Source organism: Pelodiscus sinensis, chromosome 18 (genome assembly GCF_049634645.1).
Source record: "Pelodiscus sinensis isolate JC-2024 chromosome 18, ASM4963464v1, whole genome shotgun sequence".
Lineage (NCBI taxonomy): Eukaryota > Metazoa > Chordata > Testudines > Trionychidae > Pelodiscus > Pelodiscus sinensis.
Window position 1 is genome coordinate 9,013,279 of NC_134728.1, and position 21,676 is coordinate 9,034,954.

At 46.8% G+C, this 21,676-nt stretch overlaps 1 protein-coding gene across 2 annotated transcripts in view; it reads left to right on the plus strand.

The window, feature by feature from the left end:
- LAMA5 (laminin subunit alpha 5) overlaps positions 1 to 21,676 on the plus strand; it is a 186,506-nt gene that overhangs the window by 70,797 nt on the left and 94,033 nt on the right. For both annotated transcript variants that reach the window (XM_075901088.1, XM_075901089.1), the window contains exons 3-4: positions 13,293 to 13,410; positions 21,386 to 21,504. In XM_075901088.1, coding sequence (XP_075757203.1) covers positions 13,293 to 13,410; positions 21,386 to 21,504 — 237 coding nt within the window. The remainder of the gene's footprint in view (positions 1 to 13,292; positions 13,411 to 21,385; positions 21,505 to 21,676) is intronic.

Sequence of the window (21,676 nt, forward strand, 5' to 3'; positions counted from 1 at the left end):
AGAAAGATAAGAACTAGCTCACCTTCTCAGGAATGTTGTTCTGGTTTCTGTCTGGGGAGGGATGAGGCACATTAAAGGGTTTTGTGTGTACAGGCAGAAGGCATGGTGAAATACAGTGGACTTTGTAACCACCTTTAAGGAGCATTCGTATTTGCTTTGAAAAGTTTCTCATAAAAATCATTTAACTGGGACTAATTTATTTTATGTAAAAGCGAGCTACATATTCCAAATCCTGCAACTTCTGTGAACTGATCCCTTTCTTCCAGGCTGATCCTTCTTTTTCTATGGTGAGATTTGGAGACGCACATATTTTGGAGGGAGCATGCATTCTGAGTAAGCAAAAGAAATAGTAATGTATCTGTGTGTACACACACAATAAGATCCCAAACACATGGCTATATCTACACTGGCATAATTTTGCGCAAGAACTCTTTTGCGGAAGAGTTCTTGTGCAAAAACTCTTCCAGAAGAGAGTGTCTACACTGGCATGTGCCTTTGCGCAAGAGATGTGCTTTTGCGCAAGAGCATCCTTACCAGTGTAGATGCTCTCTTGCGCAAGAAAGCTCTGATGGCTATTTTAACCATAGGGCTTTCTTGCGCAAGAAATTCACATTGCCTGTCTACACTGGCCTCTTGCGCAAGAACAGTTGCGCAAGAGGGCTTATTTCTGAGTGGGAGAATCATAGTTCTTGTGCAAGAAGCACTGATTTCATACATTAGAACGTCAGTGTTCTTACTCAAGAAGTCGCAGCCAGTGTAGACAGGTAGCAAGTTTTGGTGCAAAAACGGCCGCGTTTGCGTTAGAGCACGCCAATGTAGACACAGCCCATGAGTAGTCCTCATGGAACCATTTGCATGCACAAAGTTTTGTGTGCAAGTTTTTGATTGCCGGATCAGGGCCTAAATGTGTTCTTCAAAAAGGACAAAAACACAAAAGTGACTAGGATGAAAAGGAACTCACTAACCAGTTTCAGAGGGGTAGCTGTGTTAATTGGTAACTGAAAAAACATTAAAAACAGCTAATGGTCCTGCAGCACCTTAGAGACTAACAAAAATATAAATATAAATAGTCTCATGAGCTTTTGTGGGCACAACTCACTTCTTCAGGAAAACCACTCAGCTGTAGAATCAGGAAAAACAAACCGCTGTTAAGCAATCTAGCACTGCAGATATATGTTCCTGGGTAAAAGGAAATAAAAGCCTTATGTATCTATTAGCAACAACTATCTAAAATATTTTGAAAAAGACCTCTGTCTTCTGGGCAAAGAATAAATGGGGCTGCTTTTTGAAGGTCAGATGACTGCAGGAAGTCAAGCAGATTGGTAAGGAAGCTATGCTGCTTACATTAAGGAAACTGATCAATAAGAAGAAAGGATAAAAGGCTAACAAATGGGGTGTGGGAGGGAGGAAGAGGATACATTACTGAGCTAGAGAAAGTCAAATATAAAAAGGAAGGCAAAGGTTCAGTGGCATCAGTGCCTCTGCACCTAAACAATATATTTGTCTGTGATAAAGAGCCCAAGATGGGGACGGTTTGGTTAGGAATAAGGCTGCGAGTCTCATAGAGATCATGGATTTTGGTATTTTTTCCGGGACCTCCATGACTATTGCAGCAGCAAGTGGCTGCTCAAATACCCCTGCAGCCTCCCCCAAAGCACCCAGGATTTAGTCAGGGGTATATAGTTAGTCACGGACAGGTCACAGGCATTTAGTGCCCCTGAACTATCCATGACTTTTACCAAAAGTATCTGTGACAAAATGTAGCCTCAGTTATGAATTGTCTTTATTTGCTACTATTCCGGTGGGAAGGTACATGTGCTGTACCTCTGCCCTGTGTTTTGGGGCCTAAGGAGCCTCTGTAGGCTGTAACTGCAGGCTGCTGCTTCCCCTCCTCCCATCAGTGGGTATGCACAGTTTGTGGACTCTGCAACCAGGGCACAGGTCTCTTCCTGCTTAGAGGTAACAGGGTAGGTGCGCTTGGTCTGTGAGGCCTTGTGTCCCATCACGGTTCTTCAGGGGGCCTTCTGCAGTCCCTGTCGTGTTGCTGTGGGTTGGCCACTGGGCCAATGGGGCTGGTGCCCAGGGGTCCTGGCCAATTGAAGTGCCCCAGAAAAATGGGTGCCCTGGGCTCCAGCCTGCTCTGTGCTCTTGCTGGGGAGCAGGGGAGAGACGCTGGTGCTTGCTGGATGGGTGCAATGGGCAAGACACCACTTCCCAGCAGGAATACTGAATGGGTGGAGCTGGGAAAAGCCCCTACACCCCCAGCCTCATTCCCTAGCAGAAGTATTTGGGGGTGTGGAACCGGGCAAGCCCCAGTGCTCCAACTCTACTCCCTTGCAGCAGGGTCAGGGCAGGAGAGGTCCTCTGCTTGCTCTGGCTCAGGGTTGCACAAAACTGTAATCCATCCCTGTGAGTGTAGAACAAGGTAGCTGCTCTCTGGTTTCAATGGGCCTTTAAATAGGAGATGAGTTTTTCTGTCCATATGTCTGAGTCAAGAACTCCTAAACGGTAAGAGCTAGGACAACCAAACTTGGTATGCTGTTTCCTGGTATCCTAACTTAAAGCAAGGTTACGGTTTGGTTGTGCCTGGATAATGGGCTGTCCATGGAATTCGATTGTTTCTCATCAAATGGAAAGGGAGGGGTCTGATAGGAAGGACAGTTATACTACAGAATGATCACAGGGGGACAGCAAGGAGCCAGAGATGAGGACCAGGACCGTTATAACCCCATTGTGCTGGCAGGTGGCAGGGGTAGAGAAAAGGACAGCTATCTACTATATATTGCAGAGAGTTTGTCTGTGTGTGTCTGTCTGTGCCTGTCTGTCCCCTAGCTGGGGAGCACGCACCCCACTGTTGGCTGTGCCTGCTACAAAGGCCACAGACAAGGGCTTCTCACCTGGCCCTAAGCTGCTATGATGAGAGGGGACTTGGGTTGTCCTCTTTCCCTAGGGCAGCCTGCATATTGAACCTCTCCTCCCCAGCCCCACCCCAGAACAATAATTTAAATGAAGGAAAACAAAACTTACTTGAGTTAAGAGCCTGAGTAACACTGAGTAACTCTTCTAATTCCTGATTAATGCAGTGTGCAGATGCTTTTATTATAGAATAAGATTATGCTGAATGATCTTAATCCACCACACATTGAGTTAATCAGGAATAGTTCTTATAGAATACCTCCCCATATAGACCAGTGTTCCCTCTAATTTTTTCCATCCATGTGTGGAATAAATATTCTTATGTGCACCAAGGCATATACAGATATGCACCAACAATCAAGACACCTGTTGCTGGCTGTGGGCACTCTGCTAAGCAGCTGGGCTGCACTTGACTCTCTCCCGGGTGGCCGCCCAAGCACTCATCTTACTGGGAACACTGATGTAGACTCCAGGGGAGGAAAGGGGAATAAAAAGCAATTCAAACTTTTTAACAGCTGCCTTCTCTAAACACTCTTGTGCTTATCCTTCATAGGAGGGACAAACAGGAAGTTGCTGATTCAGACACACAAATGTATAGTTCTAAACTGGGTGGATTTGCTGCTGATTCATGTGCTGGTTTCACTCATCAAAACCTCAGAGCTGCCATTTGGAGGTGTAATTAGCTGTGGAATTCTGTTTCAGTGGAGCTCTAATCAAGGACAAAGCTGCTTGGTTCCGCCTACTCAGTATCTCATTCTCTGTAGGATGTTGAACTTGTTTCCATAAATGATTGTGATTCAAAGCTGGTATCTGCAGCATCTGTCAGATAAAAATGTTACTATTTGGAAAGAAAAGTAGTTGCTAATTAAAAAGTGCACCAGTGTCTTGTGGTGATTTCCTGCCAAAGACGTCAGAGCTTCTTCCCTTCCATCCAACAAACCAATGTAATGCTGCTCTTATTAATGTCACTGCTCTTTAAAAATGTGTGCCATCCGTCAAGAACCAGCCCATTGGTGACAAACACAGCAGTCACAGTAGAGCCTGAAAATGTCCTACAGAAGCCTCCTATAACTAGCCCAAGTGAGGTGGATTTACGGTAGAAGGGTAAGGGTTACATTGAGTCAGTTGATTCTGTCATCCCCATATCCCACTTCAGATTTGATGTGTTCTAGGGTTCCTAGTTCTGGTGAGCTGAGCATCTTCTACCTGCATCATATCTTTCCCTAAAAATTAGCAGTTTGTATAACTGTTGATTGGTGATTATGACTTATTTGCCTCTACCCTGAAGGGTCCTCCTTTGGTCATAATTGTTATATAGGTCATATCCTATTTAGCTGGTAATTTCTTCAGGTCAGGCACTAGTTTGAGCTGCGTTCTTCTAAGGACTATGTGCATGTTTCTCTTGCTCTGCCCCATGACTAGAGCTGAGTGAAGAATTATTTTTTCTGGTTTAAGGCTGAACTGAAAAATCAGGAGGAAAATTGGTTTATTTAAAGCAAAGCAGATTTTAAAAAAAATTCTCACTGAACTGAAAAACAAAGCACACTTTTTTTTTTTTTTGAAAAACTTACAAGACATTTCATTTGGAAAGGGTTGAAATAGTTAAATCCACTTTTTTACAGTTTAAAAATATTGTTTATCCCAAATTTGAGACTAGTTTGTGTCCTGAAAAAAGTATTTTTTGGCAATTTTTAATATTTGTTGAAAAAATTCACCCAACTCCAGCCACAATGTACACAATCCTCCATGGAGACTGGTGCCATGAATGTTTGCTGTTGCTTGAACTACTGTTTTGGTTCTGATCTCAGTCCAGTGTACCTTATCACCAGGTCTTTTGCCAGAGGGTTGAATCTTTTCCCCTGATGCCTTAAAACAAGGGTGGGGAACCTTTTTTGGGTTGGGGCCACTGATCCACAGAAAAATCAGGTAGGGGCTGCACATAAGTGAGAAACAAAAATCCACCCTTCGCCAGCGTGGGCTCCCCAATGCGGAGAGGAGCCCTGAGCCTCGGGGCCAAATCCAGGGAAGCTGGGGGCTGCATCCGGCCCCCGGGGTCTTAGGTTCCCCACCCCTGCCCTAAAACATGTGCCAGAAGCAATGAGAGCTGTTTGTTTAGAGATGAACATGTGCACTAAATGTGGCACTTGGCACAGAAAACCCCTTTATCTATGGAGGGGGAAAAAATTGGCCAGGACTTTGGAACTATAGAGGTTTTTATTCATCTGAATGATAATATGAGCTAAATAAGGCCTCTGAAAAACACTATTGAGTTTCTCTTTCTATATTGGTTGGACAAAAATGTATTGGGACTAAATTTGGAATGAAAAATCTGATTTTCCTGCCAGCTTGCTTTCTCCATTTTTAGAGCGACTACGCTATCTTTGTATCTTTCTCAACATAAGTACTTGATACAGTTATACAGCCTTTCTTTTTTACTGGTAGGTTGTCATTTTCTGAAAAAGAGGAGGACAGAAATCCACCAGATTTAACAAGATGTCCCATGATTATGCTGAGACGAATGCCACAGTTTAGTGCCTGAGCTTGTAAAGGTCACAGAATCCTGTACATTTTCTGAAAAATGAACAGGAATGGCTCCTGTCGGTGAACTCGAATGATGATGATGCTGAGAGATACTCAGATGCAAATGTGCTATAGATATTCATTCAGCTTGATAAATGCTGATTGAGCCTCATAACACCCGTGCTTGGTAAGGACTGGATATACGACGCAGGGACCATTACACCCTGTCACTAAAGTGCAGTCATGTCTGGGTGAGGGAGCAACAGCAGCAGTTGTTTAATGGTGCATAGTAATGCATCACAATTATTTAGCATAAGCAGTGGAAGAATGCTGTGTCATTTTAATAGTGCAGGGGTTGCTTAAGAGGTAGAATGTAAGTACATCAACTAAGGATGTGATCAGTTAACTGGTACCCTGAAGCAGCCCCCTACCTGTGTCCCTCTGTGGGCAGAGGGCTGCTCCAGCCCCTTGGGGTGGGGTTTGGGAACAGAAACTGCCCGCCACCCCATGCTTGGGGCTGCCAGCTCCTGCTACCAGCTCCCTGTGCAGGATCCCACTTAATGTGTTAACCAGTTAAACCTAAGGTTTAGCCAGTTAACTGACTAACGAGGATTTTACATCCCTATCATTAACAGGGATTTTGCTAGGACACTGATTGATACTAAAAGAGGATGTTAGTATCAGGTCCTCAGTGTCCTGCCTTTCATGTTTAAAAAAAATAAAAAGGCAGGGGAAGCATAAGAAATCCCCATACTGTAATAGCAGATCTAAGTTGTGCTATGCTGCCCTTCCTGTGAGTGGGCTTCTTGTGGCATCTGAAAAAAAGGGGTCAGAGATGTGGGCGCAGTTGTTCTAAGTGTGCTGCTGTAGAGTGGAGAAATAGAGTGGTGGGTTGGCGCATGTGCTTGCCTGTGCAAAACTGCTCCAGTGACTTTTGATTGACAAATTAGTGAACCTTCACTCTGCAAGTGTAAGGGGTACTGCCAGGGATCACAGGCCCTCTGACTTCTTGTGCTAGTTGCGATGTCACTAGAGCAGTGTTTCCCAGCTGGTGCTCTGTGGAACCCTGGGGCTCCGCAAAGCAAAAGAAAGGGTTGCAAAGCAAAAGAAAGGGTTCTGTGAGAATGTGATACTCCCCCCAATACCTCTTAAAGATACAGAGTCTATTTTGCACCTTTTTTTGTGTGTGTGGGGGGGGGGGGGGGAGGCTCCACCAATTTCAGTGGGTCTTTTTTTTTTTTTTTAATTGTTTGACAGATTTTACCCTGGTATTTCTAGGGGTTCCTTGAAATTCTTGTAAGATGCAAAGGGTTCTGTAGCCAAATTAAATTGGGAAACACTGCACTAGAGCAATAAAGCCTGCAGCCAGGAGTATTGGTTTATTTTGTTGTTGTCATTTTCACTTTAAACAAGTCTTGGGGTTGAGGGAAAGGGTGTTCTGAGCAAAGCGTATGACATCTGTGCATAGTCGCCCACACGGTAGTTTGATTGCAGTGTAATCAATACCATCCAGGGATGCAGAGCTTCCCAGCTGTGACACTGGAGCAGGGAACAAGGATGGCTTGTGAGTCAGGAAGGCGGGGAGGGGGAGGGGGCGGGGGTCTCTTGTGCCTTTAATTGAAAACGTTAGGTTCCCGGTGTGAAATTGGACAGCAGAGAGTTGGTGGCTGGCAGGGGTCTGCTGCCTTGGGGGAAATAAGTATTGAAGATACCTACACTGTCTGTCCTTTTTTTTTTTTTTTAAGTTTTATGTCAGCCCGTTCTCTTTGGATAGAAGGGCAGGCAGAAACAAATACCTGAATCCCCAAAAGACTATGCTTGGATAAAAAGACTATGCTTCGGATATCAAAGGATAGCACCTTTCCTGGAAGGATCTCAAAGCAATTTACCAACACTAGGGGTGTGTCTATGCTGCTGCACGTAGAGCAGGGATGGGCAATAAAACGGTAACTGTTCACCAGGGTTAGCCGCTGGTGGGCTGCAGCTGCTATATTTACCTGCACTTTGCAGGTATGGACAACAATTGCAGCTTCCATTGGCCGTCAGTGGGGATCTACTGCCAATAGGAGCTGTGAATGATTCCTCCATGCCCGTGGAGGAGCAAGTAAATATGGTGGTGAGGGGGCCCGCCAGGGGCTAACTCTGGCAGATAGGATGTAGCCCATGGGCCAGTCTTTGCCCACCCTGATATAGAGGCATATGCAAGGTTATCTTTGGGTGCTAGCTCACTTACAGTAGCAGCATGGCTTCCGCAGCAGGGTCTAGCTACTCCCAGGCTCCGATTGCAATATGAAGTCTCCTTACAACAGTGGTCACCAACCAGTAGCTCGGGATCTACTGGTAGATCTTGGAGCCTCTGACAGGTGATCCTGACTGCTTTGGCCAGGAGGTTATCAAATGCTAGTGCTTCAGCTGCCCCTCCCCCCACTGCTGCTCATCTCCTTCCCTTTGCCTTGGAGCTGCCCCTCCCCCTGGGGAGCCTCCTGCTTGCTGTGCAGGGGAGGGGAGGGAGAAGAGGGTGCTGATGTCAAGGTGCCCCCTTCCACTCTGTATCCTTTCTCCACAGAGCAGAGAGGGGGCACAACAGGGCTTAGGATGGAGTTTGCTGGCTGCTTTTGGGAGTGGTGCAGGGCCAGGACAGGGGTGAGCCTGCCTTAGACCCACTGCACCACCACCCATGAGCCACCTGTGGTAAGCAGGACCCAACTGGAGCCAGCTCCAAACACCTGCCCCAGTCATGAAGCCCCTCCTGCACTCCAAGCTCCTGCACTAGCCCTGAGCCCTGGAACCAAACTCCCTTACAGAGCCTGTATCCTGAACTTGCTCCTACACCACAACCCCTTCCCCAGGCTTAGCTCAGAGCCCCTCTCATACTCCAAATCTCTTACAAGGATTAGGCCAGAGCGTGTACCCCAACCCGCTGCGTCTGCCTGGTGAAAGTGAGTGAGACTGGAGAATGAAGTGAGGAGGGGCAGGACCTCAGAGAAGGGGCAGGAAGGAGGTGGGTCAAGGGTGTTTGGGTTTGAGGTAGATCCTGGATTGCACTTAAATTCAAAAAGTGAAGGTTGTCTTGAAAAGGTTGGAGACCTCTGCCTTACAATGAAACGTCACAGCATCCCGGTGAGATGGGCAAATGAGGCAGGGAGAGATTAAAGATGATTACATTTTCAGAAGTGACCAGTGTTTTTGGGTGTCCCAGAGACGATTCCATGAATAATACAGTGTAGGATTTCTAGGCCTATTTTTCAGTTGGACATCCCTCTGAAAATCTGTGCTTTTAATCTAAAGAGCACATTATTAAACTAATGCTTTGAGGCCAGTGCCCATACTGATTGGCATCATCCCATTGCTTCCTCATGTTGTCCTGTCTGTATCCATCTGTGGTGTGTAGCACCTCGGAGCTTCAGTCTAAGGATGTAAGGATGTAAAATTCCGTTTTAATTGGTTACCTGGTTAAATATATTGTTTAACTGGTTAACCAATTAAAGGTGGGGTGCTGGGCTGGAGCGCTTCCTTCCCCTGGAGACACGGGCTGCTCCAGTGTCCTGCCAGGCCAGAGTAGTCGGGGCCTGTGGGACACCGGGACCAGCGGAAGAAAGTTAAGGGTGTTGTTGTCAGACACTGAATATTTGCACCCCTCGTTGACCTCACTTAGAGCTGTGGATGCTCCTTAGTTTTGAAACAAGACCCTGAATAACTTGCCAAAGCGATGGTCTGGTTCCCAGCCTTGGGCCCCGCTTGCTATGTCATGCTTGTCTTGCTTGCAGGAGGATACTAATTAAAGAGAATTTGGACCAGTCTGTGTCTCTTTATTGAAGCTTCTCTCGTGCTGCTGTCCCGCATGCTACTGGATACCTTGAAACTCTGTAGCCAACCTTGCCAAAAAGTCAGGCAAAAGACTTGCCGCATTCTAGTGGGAACATTAATTTATCTCCCAAAGAATAAAGCTGGAGATGGATTTATAACTGAGGGGAATGCATAACTTCATTGGCTGGTGCTCAGCCATGGTTCTCATGCCAAGAAGCAGATGTAAACCTGTGAGAACTGATCCTGGAGGGAAAGCAGCTGACCGAAAGTCTGGTCTCTGGGGCTTCACTAATAAATAACAGCTTGATTACAAAAGTTAGTGGCCAGAAAATGCTGTGCCTTGGTGTGAGCTTAGCTTCATGTGCCTTGGAAATGCATGAGCCGCAGAGAGGAATTGAAACCTGTGTTTAAGTCCGGTCTTTTGCTTTAGCTCTGTGGAAAAAAGTTTGATCTTTCAGCTTTGGTGATGTTTTCGCAGTGGTAATGTGCACCTGTGGTGGGTAGCTGTTTAGAAATCTTTGTTCATTTGAGTCGTAATTGTAATTTAATTGGTGTGCATTCCCCATGGGCCAGTCTCCCAGCTCCCTCTGTGATGTGGGCTGTGGGGCGTAATTGGAAGGGGTTGTCTTAAACAATGGAACATTGACGTATGTTGGAGTTTTGTGGGGAATGAGCTGGAGATTGCCCCCATCTCCCAATGCCAGACACTCAGCTGGTATAAGTGTCTTCAGCAGAGCTGCACCAGCTGAGGCTCTGCCCCAGAGATGCTTACTGGTAAGCCGCAAGCTCAAATCCTGCCTGTGGGACATGAGTATGGTCCTTTCTGTCCGGTTCTCGGTGAGCCAGAAGACAAGGATACCTGAAATGCAATGGCAGTTGTAGCGATTGTGGGCCATCACCAGGGGGTCTAGAACTGAAGGAATGTGAGAGGTAATGGGGTGATTCTCTTGCCAACTGCAGCAGGCCATTCAGGATAAGGCCTCAGCTAGGGACGGAATGGAAGATCTAGTGTCTAGGAATACAGGGCTCTTCTGAGGAGCCCCCTGAAATTCAGGTGCTACCAGCCTGCCTTAAGGGTTACTGTGGTGGATGGGGAGCAGCCACTCTGGGTCAGGGGAGGGTCTTGATGGGAGCCCTAGGAAGAGGCAAGCTCAGGCGGGAGCTTAGTTTGTGGCGGTCTATCAAAGCGTTCAATAAAGCCCAGCCTCCAGGCAGGCAGAAAGCGTGGATGCTGATTCTGCCTGTGTATGTTCTGTAGAGGCAGGCTAGGGGCTCTGCCAGCTCTAAGACCCCTTGCTGGGGAAGCTGGCACTGATCTCCAGAGCTGTCAAGCCAGCACCTCCCACCTGTACCATGTTCTTGCTGTCATAAGGATGGTTATGCCAGGTCCCTCCATAAAACACACTTCCTTGGGAGAGTCCAGAATTTGAACCACTTGGGGGATTTGATTGCTTCTTCCCTGGCTCTGGTCTCTTTCTTTTCTCCCTTAAGACATTTCTGTGGCTGGCTACAATTGTTTTTGAACCGTGTGATTCTTGGTAAATGCCAAGTGTCTGCTGTGTGCCTTGGGTGTATGTCTGGTCCTGGGACTTGCCAGTACACAGAGAATTACAACACACTGCCCATCACTTTGGACCCTGGTCTGGCTGTCTGGGCTGAAAGGTTAAATGGACATGGAGCTTTCATTCCTTTCTCAGCCCTAGAGGTGGTTCCTCCTAGTCAAGGTGTACACATGTTGGCCTTGGCATGGTAGCTGCCCTTACTGTGTCAGCTCTGTGCATGGAGGGACCCTGGAGCCACAGATCAGCCCATCTTGCAAGTGCAAGTTGCCCTTTTGTGTTTTTGCTGCTAAGAATTTTGCCTGATAAGAGTTTCATCTGCCTGTAAATATCACCATTTGACAGGATGATGGAGTGAGGATTCTTGGAGAGAGCTGGTGCCAGCTAGAGAAGAGAATTTCTGCTCCAGCTTTTGTTTCTTTCTAGCACTGACATTTTAGCTGTCCAGAGAGTGTATTTATTTCATTCTTGGAAAGAACATTGCTGCATAAATCAGTGTTTGGCCTCACTGGGAGTAGCCCAGTGCAATAGCCAAGCTGAGACCAAACAGGTCTTCTCTGCTCTCCCAAACCCAGTGCAAGTGGAAGAGCATCCATTCTGGAGCTGCCTTGTGCCCAGCTGTGTGTCTGGTCGGGTGGATGTAGGACAGACTGGCACACAATTGTAAAAGTCTCAAGGGCACAGTTTATGATTTGGTTTCTGCCTAAGAAGCAGCCAAATGGAAAGATTTATCAGATGGGAATTTCCTAGCAGTAGGGATGTAAAATCCCATTCAAACAGTTAACCAGGTAAACAGGACATTTAACAAGTTAACCGCTTTAAAGGGATCCCTCTGACATGGTGCGGTGAGCTACTCCGGTTAACCACTGACATCCCTACCTGGCAGCCTGTGGCAGCATCACTTGGTCCCTCATGAAGCAGGTAGTAGCTTCTCCAGTACTCTGCATTCTGTCTTGGGCATATCTCAGGGTTCATTTCTCATGGCCAAGCATTTGCCTGACTCTGGGTTCAAGCCAAGATGGGCTTTCCCTGGGGAGTTATGGGTGGCTATGGTTAGCGCTGCCTATTTGTGATCTGTATAGATTGAGTAACCCAGCACCACCTTAACTATGGTGCAGATCTCTTGACTCTGTGCCCCACATTGATTTGGGTGGGAGATTTGTATGATTTCAGTACTGAGGGGACGATAAACACTCGTGTCAATCCTCTAAATCTCTTTTAGAAGACCTTTTTGAGGCCCTTTCTCCCAGGGAAGGGAGTAGATTATTGTGATCCCCTTTTATTCGGAACCGTGTCGGACGCCCCAAGTCAATTCCAACTGGTTTCAAGACTGGGGAATGTACTCTTGGCTGGAGCATCTCACGTTGCTGGTCCCTGGGGTTTTTCATGAGGAATTACTGATTTAAGCCCCCTGGCAGGAAAAAACCCAGTGAGAGGGCTAAGCATTCAGCCAGGCTTGGGCCAAAGGTGCTGAGTCACCGCCCTGGAAAAGAGTCCTCAGAATGCAGAGCAGATGCAGCATGAGTGGCTGTCTTGCCCATGCTAGCGTTGGCTTGTATCCTTCCACTGTAGCGCAGAAGCTGCCTTGAGGTGGATATTTTGGAAGGTAGATCTTTGAATTTCACTGGGGTGAATTTTGACTTTCTGAATACAGTTTGCATCGCATGCAATATGTAAATGGGTAACAGATTAACAAGCATGAGTTTATTGGTTAACCAAACTGCTACGTAAGCTACACAAGGCTCCCAGCCCAGCTCCCCGGGAGCAGAGTGGCAGGCAGGAGGCATGTACCAACTCCTGGGGAGTTAACTGCTGCCCTGCATGTAAGCGTGTAACAACTGAAAATACAGAATTAATCAGTTTCATGCATTTTAACATCCCTAGTCTGCTAGATAATGCCCTGGGCTACGTCTACACTGCAGAGCTTTTGCGCAAAAACTCGCAGAGCGTCCATGCGACAAGCGCATTTTTGCGTAAGCAAAAGTACAGTAGATCGTCAGAAGACGGCTTTTTGCGCAAGAGTTATTCCTCTTTCTAAGAGCTCTTGCGCAAAAAGGCGTATGTGGACGCACAACAGGTGCACAGGTGCTGTGAATGGCCATCAGAGCTTTCTTGTGCAAGAGCGTCCATGGCAGTGTGGACATCTCTTGTGCAAAAGCAATGGCAGTGTGGACGCACTCTTGCACAAAACTTTTTGCAGAAAATCTGTTCCGCAAAAAGTTCTTGTGCAAGAAGCCAGCAGTGAAGACGTAGCCCTGCTGAGTTCAGTCCCATTCCAGCTGGGAATATGCTGTTATTGAACATTCCCCAGTGATAAATATAACCAGAATGAGACCCATCTCCTCTTGAGAATATCTTTCCCTCGCAGTGGCTCTGGCCAGCGTCCACATCGCATAGTGATCCACTTTGTTTCCAAAGGAAACGTGGAGTCACATTAGTCAAGGTAATGCCACCTTGAGCACCAACCTAACTACCTTTTGTCTTTTTTAGCTGTTCCACGTGGCCTATGTCCTGATCAAATTTGCTAATTCTCCTCGTCCGGACCTCTGGGTGCTGGAGCGATCTACTGACTTTGGACTTACCTATGAGCCGTGGCAGTACTTTACCTGTAAGTATGGCAGCGAAGGGAGCAGTTGGGCCTTAATTCATGCTGTATGGGGCAACGGCAAGCCAGGAGCAATGTTGTCATTGTAGCATTTGCGTGGGAATTCTCTCTGAACCTGGGTTTGGAGGAGTTCTGTAAGTGGTATGCTCTAGTACAGCAGGTGGCTTCTATTCCTTCCGCCGAGAGCTTATTGCTGCCAGAATTGAAGATTGGATCAAAGCAGCTGGGAGTTTACCCAGTGGAATAGATGCTATTTAGGGCTATGGTAGAACTTTAATGCCATGCCATACCATACCATGCCACCCGCACTTATGCGCTGCTGCTGGCAGTGGTGCTGCCTTTAGAACTGGGATCCCAGCCTGTAGCTGCAGAGCTTCCTGTTGGAGGTTTCCAGAAGTGGGTCTGACCCAGTTCTGAGAGTGCCCCATGAAGAGGAAGAGGGTGTCCCCTCCCTCCACAGCCCCACCCAGCCAAGACTAGCATATGGAGCTTGGCACGCAGTAGGAACCTGGGCCACAGTGGTACTAGCCTGTCCCTTTCCTACAATAGTTGGATTTCATAGCGGACGTCAAATTTCACAGTCTGTGATGCATGGCTCTGAATTTGGCAGACCTCTAGTTATGAAAGGACATGGCATCAGACAGAGTACTGTCTATTCCTGATGCATATCCTGGGGGAGGGAGAGGCCTGGGGAATGGACCATGTGTATTTGTTTCTTGACATCAGATGAATTTCTCTTCCTCCAACTCCATCTGAGTCAAACTTGATCTTTCAGACTAACACGGCTACCCCTCTGATACTTGATCTTTTTGTTTCCTGAAAACAGTTCTATCAACCTAAAACAAGAGTTGGGGAACCTACAGCCCATAGGCCAGGTCCAGCCCGCGGTTTGCCCAGACCACCTGCCTCTAGCCCACTCCTACACCCTTCTTCCCACTCAGATGCCACACCCCAACCCCCCAGCCTGCTCCTTGGTGCCCCTCCCACACGCTGAACCCCTAATTTTTGGCCCCATCCCGGAATCTGGTGGGTGACCAGTCTTAGAACCTTTTTCTCTTTGTTTTTTATATCTGCCTCTCAGTTAGGTGTCACATCTGTGACAAGTTTTTTTCTTCCTCACTTGTGGGATTTTTTTTTTGGCTTCTCACTTGGTCCTCGATTGACTTTTTTCTATGGGTCAGTGGCCCCCAACCCAAAAAAGGTTTTTCATCCCTATCCTAAAACATATGCAGCACAGCCAAGTCACCAGGTGTGTATTAGCAACTGACTTCTGAGAGCACTGGCAGTTATTGGTAGAAGATGCAAATCAAAAGCTGCAGGCGGCATTTAAAACCAGTCCCCGAACCTGGTGAGAAAAAGTACTGGGATTCCCTCCACTGGGATTCCCTAAGCAGGCTCTCTACCCTGACATTTACATGCCAGCATGGGGGCTCCCCTCCCAGAGCGGAGGAGAAGGAGCTTTATCCCAGAAGGATTTTTTAATGTAGTAGATAAAGCCGCCTGAAATTTCCTCCCTCGCTTGTCCTAGTTCTGGAAATACTCTGCTGTGCTGATTCGCCCTGCTGCGCTGTGCATAGGTGAGGATAAGCTCCTGTCAAATTGACCTGCCTTTGCCTTTGCTCATTCTTTCCTTGCAGTATTTTTTCTGCAGTTTCCCCTACCCTTCAGAGGTCTCTACCTGCTCCCCTGTTGTGTGATGGTGGCGGAAGCCATTGCTACCAGAAGGAGCCTGGCCCACTGATGCTGGCTTTTTGCCTGCACCCTCCACGTAGGTACAGAATTCCTTGCACGGAACATGTTGCAAAGCACAGCAGGTTGAAGAAGCAGTAATTTATTTTAGGGTCTGTCAACACCGAAGCTGTGAACCAGCTCCCAGCTGGGCCAGACATGCGCATGCTAGTGAGGCTTGAGGTAGCCTGCTTAAAATGTGCCCACGAAAGCTCATGATACCATCTAAATGTTTTGTTAGTCTTTAAAGTGCTTCCAGACTATTTGCTGTTTTTTAAGTTTATAAAATACCAGTGTGCACCTTGCGGCTTGGGCAGCAGCATAGGCTCTCTCGCCCAGCTGCTCCGAATCTCTACAGGAGTTCAACATCCACGTGCTGGTTTTTAACGTGCTACCTCAGGCCCCACTAGTGCAAGTCTGTCTACTCGGGCTGGAAGGCTCACTCCTAGCTGAAGTGTAGACAGGACCTAAGAGACCTGGACCCTGATTCTGAGCTGTAGTTTGCCCCTTTCTGCTGTTCTGGCTGTGTAGGGGGCTGAAAACCAGCCTGATCTCCCCAACAGCACATACCTGTGTCACCGAAGGCTTGGGAGTCACTGGGCCCTGCACCGTTTTCTGCAGCCGGATGTGATACTCAGCCAGCAAGTAGAACAGAAGGTTTATTAGTTGACAGGGATGCAGCGTAGAACAGACTTGTCAGCCCAGAAAGCAGAAGCTGTCAGTACAATCCATCTTGGGGGAAAGGGGCCTCAGAGCCAAGGGCCCTGCCCCCCATCTCTGCACCTCAAGCCAGCGATACTTACTCACACACTCTGAAGTCTGTCCCTGCTCTTTGGCCTTTGTTCAGCTTTCCCAGGCAACAGGTGTCACCTAATTTCCTCCCCTCTGCCCTAGATGTTCACACTGAAATTCCAATCACCATCTAGGTATCAGTGCAATGCCCAGGCAAACTGAGGTGCACGCACAGGGTTACTACTGGACAGTGAATACAAACCCCACTTCATCACACCCGGTGGCAAAGCAGCCCTCCTCACAATTTCCTGCCTGGCAAAGGGAAGGTGCAGCCACATTGCTCTGTGCGCTGAATATTCTGGATTGCCAGAGGGTCTCTTGTGGCCCAGAGTACACAGGGTGTAAGCGAGAGCAGTCGTCGCCATCCCCAAATCAGACCCTAGCACCCTGGAATCCAGGGGTAAAAGGTGACATTAAGCCACTGTCTTGAGATCAGTGGAGCTCTGTGCTTGCCCACCCACCTCTCCAGCCTGCAGGAGTGAGGGCCGTGTGGTGCTGCTTCTCAATCCTCATGGGCTGCCTCAATCCCCCTTTGCTGAGGAGTGGGGGTGCCTTTGGCTGCTGGCAATTGGACCAGCTGCTAACCGATGGAAAAAGCCTACAGATCTTGTGGGGACGGCACTCTAAACCTGATGGAATTTGGTAGCAATTGAGCTTCTTTCCATAAGCTTATTTGTGACCTAATCAATGCAACTTCTTAGGACAGAGACCAAATTTGGTAATAAATAGTATAGGGTCATTAAAAAAAGCTTATTGAAAGAGACTTATTTTCTGTTGAGCTCTATAGCAGGAGTTCTTAACCTTTTTCTTGCTATAAAAACTCCATGGCCCAGCTGTGCCACAACTGTTTTTCTGCATATAAAAGCCAGGCCAGTACTAAGGGGTAACAGTTGCCTGGGGGTCCACACCACAGGGGGCACTGGACAACTAAAGTTCTGCAGGATTTGGTTTCATCCCAGGGGGGCAGAGAAGAGACTTGGGGCCCTGAAATGCAATCCAGTGTGGCCAGGCTTTTACTTTCTGCCTTGGGCCCTATAATTCTGGGCACGCTTGGCAGAGGCCCTGAAACCTGCTTGTGGTCCCCCAGGGATCTCCGGACTCCTGGCTGATAACCACAGCTCGATAGGACCTTTCCAAAAGGGACACCTCTCTTTTCACAGAGCTAACTGTACAAACTGGCTCCTGCTTCCAAGAGGAGCATCAGATCTGGAGCTGTTGTTAATTCTGCCTTTTTGAGCTTGCATGCCCCAAACTCCTAGTGTCCCTGCCAAATATTCCCCTGAAAGGCCAGTGAGGCGGGGTGGGGGAAATCTTTCAAAGGGGAGGGAAAAATTACTCTGCTGTAGAAAATTTCACTGGAGCAGGAAGGAGTGCTACTGGTTCCGGTCAAAAGACACCATAGCAAAGGCAATTTCTCTCCTCTTCATTGTGGGTCTGAGGTATGTGGAGAATCCTTTTTCCAGGCCATTGGAGAAGTAAAAGGGCACAGGATGGGCATGGCGAGGATTTTGTAGGGGTAGTTTGAGGTTTTAATCATTTGGGTTTTTTTTTTTAAATACACTGTGTTGGAAACAAAGAAGCATGTTAAAGATGTCAGTCTGTTCTGGTTCAAGAAGTTATACACATATATTGCGCAGCCCTCCTTGGGTACATGGAATCAGAATGAGGATTTAGTCTATTTTTGTCTCCTTCATAAAGGGAAGGACATACAGTAGAGCACATGACCTGTTGCATTGACTCTTTGATCCCTCTGGTTCTTTACTCTGCTTGGGGTTTTTACCCTGTGTCTCACAGGTCTGTGTTTTTGAAAAGCCTCCATGGACAGCGGGTTAAAATTGACCTTAATGGACTCACGCTGACACAGGACTAGGGGAAGCTATAAACAGCAATGACAGTCCTAGGACGCACGACTAAATGTACATTCATAACCAGTTAGCCCCAGCCCTACAATGCATTGAAAATAAATGGAATTATTCTTTCAACTATGAAGCAGGAAAACATTATTCTCCTTGAGTACTAGTGGGGTTAACACAGGCACACAGAGAGGAAGTGACTTGCCTGAGGACACGGACAGCCAGTGTCAGAGTAGAATGGTGCATGGCTGGCGTCTAGCCCACACTTCCGTCCCTCCTCTCTGGTTCAAGGAATCGGGGTGGGAATGTTTTGAGAGGAGCAGAATCAAAGTTTAGATGTTTGTGTAGCCCAAGTGCAATAATCTCTTCCAGCTAAAAGCCAATGTTGGACTTGTGTTGCGGAAGGTCCCTCTTCCTTGGGTATATTGCAGTAATTGCTAAGTGTTATCTTCTGCTTCAGAATGCCCAGCAAAATGGAGTTTTGATTTTCCGTTAACCTTCCTGCAGCCTCTGCTGGTTTGGGTCCCTCCCAAACAATCACCAGGACCAGATTCCAAGGCACTCACTTTATTCTGCCAGCGTGTTTCTTTCTCTCTTCTCCCACTTCCCTCCCTCCCCCCAATATCTCCAGAGTGGCAGTTCCCTGAAATGGATTAATGCTGACTCTCAGCAATGACTGGCTGTTCCCAGAGGTTCTGAGGAAAGCACCCTTTAATCAAAGTAATGGGTTGTTAAATCCAGTCCAGATGCTGGAGGCTTGACACTATACTTTGCAGCCCCATTCCTCCCATTGCTACACTGTGCTTGTTTCCTTGCCCAAACACTGTTTATGGAGCAGAGCTACGCTATCAATGCTAGGTATCTCTGGGCATATACCAGCATGTCTTACATGGATGAGAAGCAGGTGTGGGGCGACATTCCTTGAGGCCCTCCCCTGCCAGCCTGATTTTGTAGTTTTCAAGGCAGCATGTCCTGTAAAGGGGGCACTTTCACATCAGGCGAATTGTACTGAATTTCTGAGGATTATTCCCATGACCTATGCTAACATTTCTCAGTTGAGTCTGAATTTGAGAATAGCAGCCCTTCCAGGAACAGCTGAGAAGATCTGCCATGCATGTTTGCCTGGCTTTAACCCCTCATTTCTCCTAGTTAATCTCTGGATTAACCCACAATTGCATCCTCGTTGTGCGTACATTTACATGCATTGCTGAGCGCTCGGCATGTGTAGAACATGTGAGGAGGAAACACTCCAATGGTGGTCAACTTAAAGTTCAAAGAATGAGAGGCAGCATGAGCCATTAGAAACAGACTGGACTGGAGTTGGGAAACCTGGGATCTACTCCCAGCTCTGCTACTGGCTGACAGGTTGCCCATGTTTAAAATGGAGCTAGTGATTATAGCTGGGTGAAGCATTGTGCTAGGTGGAAGAATGGAGAAATAGATAAATAACTGGGTGAACGTTTTTGTCCCTCCTTTTGACAAGCTCAGACAACAATAGCTGTTGTCCCCAGCTATCCACTGAAACCAGCAGATGAAATGCCCTGTGTAAGTGCTAAATATTATTAAAGTAGTCAAATGCAAATGACCATGCTGCCATGAACAGAAGAACTGCTAAACTGGACCAGACCGAAGGTCCTTCTAGGCCAACATCCTGCGTTTGACAGAAGTCAGTGCCAGAGGCTTCGGAGGAAGGGGCAAGAAAGTTTCAAGGTTTTTCCTCTGTCGAGGCAGTTGCCTTAAGGGTGGCATCATGTGGGATTTTGTAGTAAAAGGAATATGATGATGTAATCAGCCACTCAGTCACCATATAGAACATGTCTCCTGGAGCTTACTTGGTCTGAGATCTAATGAGCTGCCTGACCCTGAGTGTCCATGTTGGTGGAGCCTTTGCTATAGGAACATTCAGGTACGTGACTAATTCCAAAAGAGTCTGGGATTACGGAGGAAATGACCTTTGCCTTAATGGCAGTAGTAAATAGTATGGCTCTCTTCCCACTTTGCCGACGATGGAATGTCAAGCATCCTGGGGGGAACGCAAGGACATAAGAGCTTCCGAAATGTATGCATGACTTGTCTAGACTCTGGCATGTGCCTGTACGGTGGTGCTGGGAGAGGCTTGATGCTCCTACAACTGCAAGGAAACACTTGGCACCCTAGAGTTGTTGGGCTTCCATTCCAAAAGCAAATTGCATCACTCTGGGGCAATTGACCAGTGAAGTTAAAGACCAGTTATGACTGTTGTCATTTAGCTTTTGGCCAGTCTTGCATTGTCTCTTAGTGGCAGGCACTCTGGATTGCTGCTTCCAAGTGGATTGTTCTACCTGATTTAAGTTTTCTGGTTTATTTACCAATAATCACAGGATTTAGGAATGGAAGATAAACCCGCTGTGTGCTGTCATTTTGCTCTCCACGGTATAGAGTCTTTGTGCAGTCTTGTTTGAAATCTATCCAGTATCTTGGATTCCACCATTTTGCTCAGGAGGCTATTCCATATTTTAGTAGTTTCATTGTTAAGTTTTTTGGATTTTTTTTATTTCATCCTAAATGCTTTTATTGGATTTTTATATCATTGCTCTTAGTTATGCTGCTTTATAAGCTGTTTGCCACTTTCCTTGGTGTTTAAACAATCTCCAGGATTATTGTGTTTCAGTATTTTCTGTAAAAGTGGTCTGGGGATGCTTGAGCAGGAGAAATAGCAGGTAGTATTACCACTATATATGGCAAGGGTGAGACTGTTGCTGGAACTGTGTACCCCGTTCTGGCATCTTTACCTCAGAAAGGTGTCAAAAATTGGAAAGGGTTTATGAAAGAGCTCCTAAAGTGATCTAAAACCTGGAAAACATGCCTTATAACGAGAGACTTAAGAAGCTTGATCGATTTAGTTCATCCAGGAGAATGTTGTGGCATGACTTGATCCAAGCTTGCATGTACCTACCGGGAGAGGAAATTTCTAATAGTAACCAGCTCTTTAATCGAGCAGAAAAAGACCTCACGAGATGAGATCCAAGGACTGGAAACTGAAGGTAGACTAATTGAGACTAGAAATAAGATGAACATTTTAAGTGAGTGTAATCAACTATTGGAACAATTGACCTAGGGATGTAGCAGATTCTTCATCACTTAGTCTTTAAATCATGATATACTTCTCAATGGAATCCTGTGACGCAAAAAGAAGTTTTGGGCTTGCTGCAGATATTACTGGTGAGTTTCTCTGGCTTGTCATGCACGTGGTCAGACTAGGTAATCATGATGGTGGTACACATTGTAGAATCTATGAAACCATGAAACTTTGAATCTAGAATACACTGGAAACAGGACTTTTCTGTGGCAATTTCTGGCATGACTTCATTGTTGGTTCTCAAATTGTGGCCCTGTTCACTTCTTGTCCTCTTTGCCATCCTGACGAAGGGAGTTGTGTGGAAGACTAGGGCATAAGTGATACAGAGCTGATGGCAGGGCAGGCAATTGCTCAAATGTAATGAATTTTTAATGGATAGTTAATTCTATGTATTGGTAACTCCCAATGGCATTTATTGGGAAATATTTTTAATCCGCATCTGAGCCACACCTTTCTTATGTTGCTCTGGTCTCTCTTTGATAAACAGCTTCCAAGAGGGAGTGTATTGAGAAGTTTGGCCCGAATACCGTGGAACGTATTACCAAGGATGATGATGCCATCTGCACTACTGAATATTCCAGGATTGTACCTTTAGAAAATGGAGAGGTGAGCTATTGTACTAGGCCTTTATTTCCCTGAAGGACCTGTCTTTCTCAGTGTGGTTAGGAGCTGAGTAGCTGAAATAAAAGGGAGGCTTTCTGAGGAATTCCAGGTATACCTCTGGGATTGGAAATGCTTTCACTTGTGTGGGGTTGGGAAAGAGCCTTTTGTAGGGTTT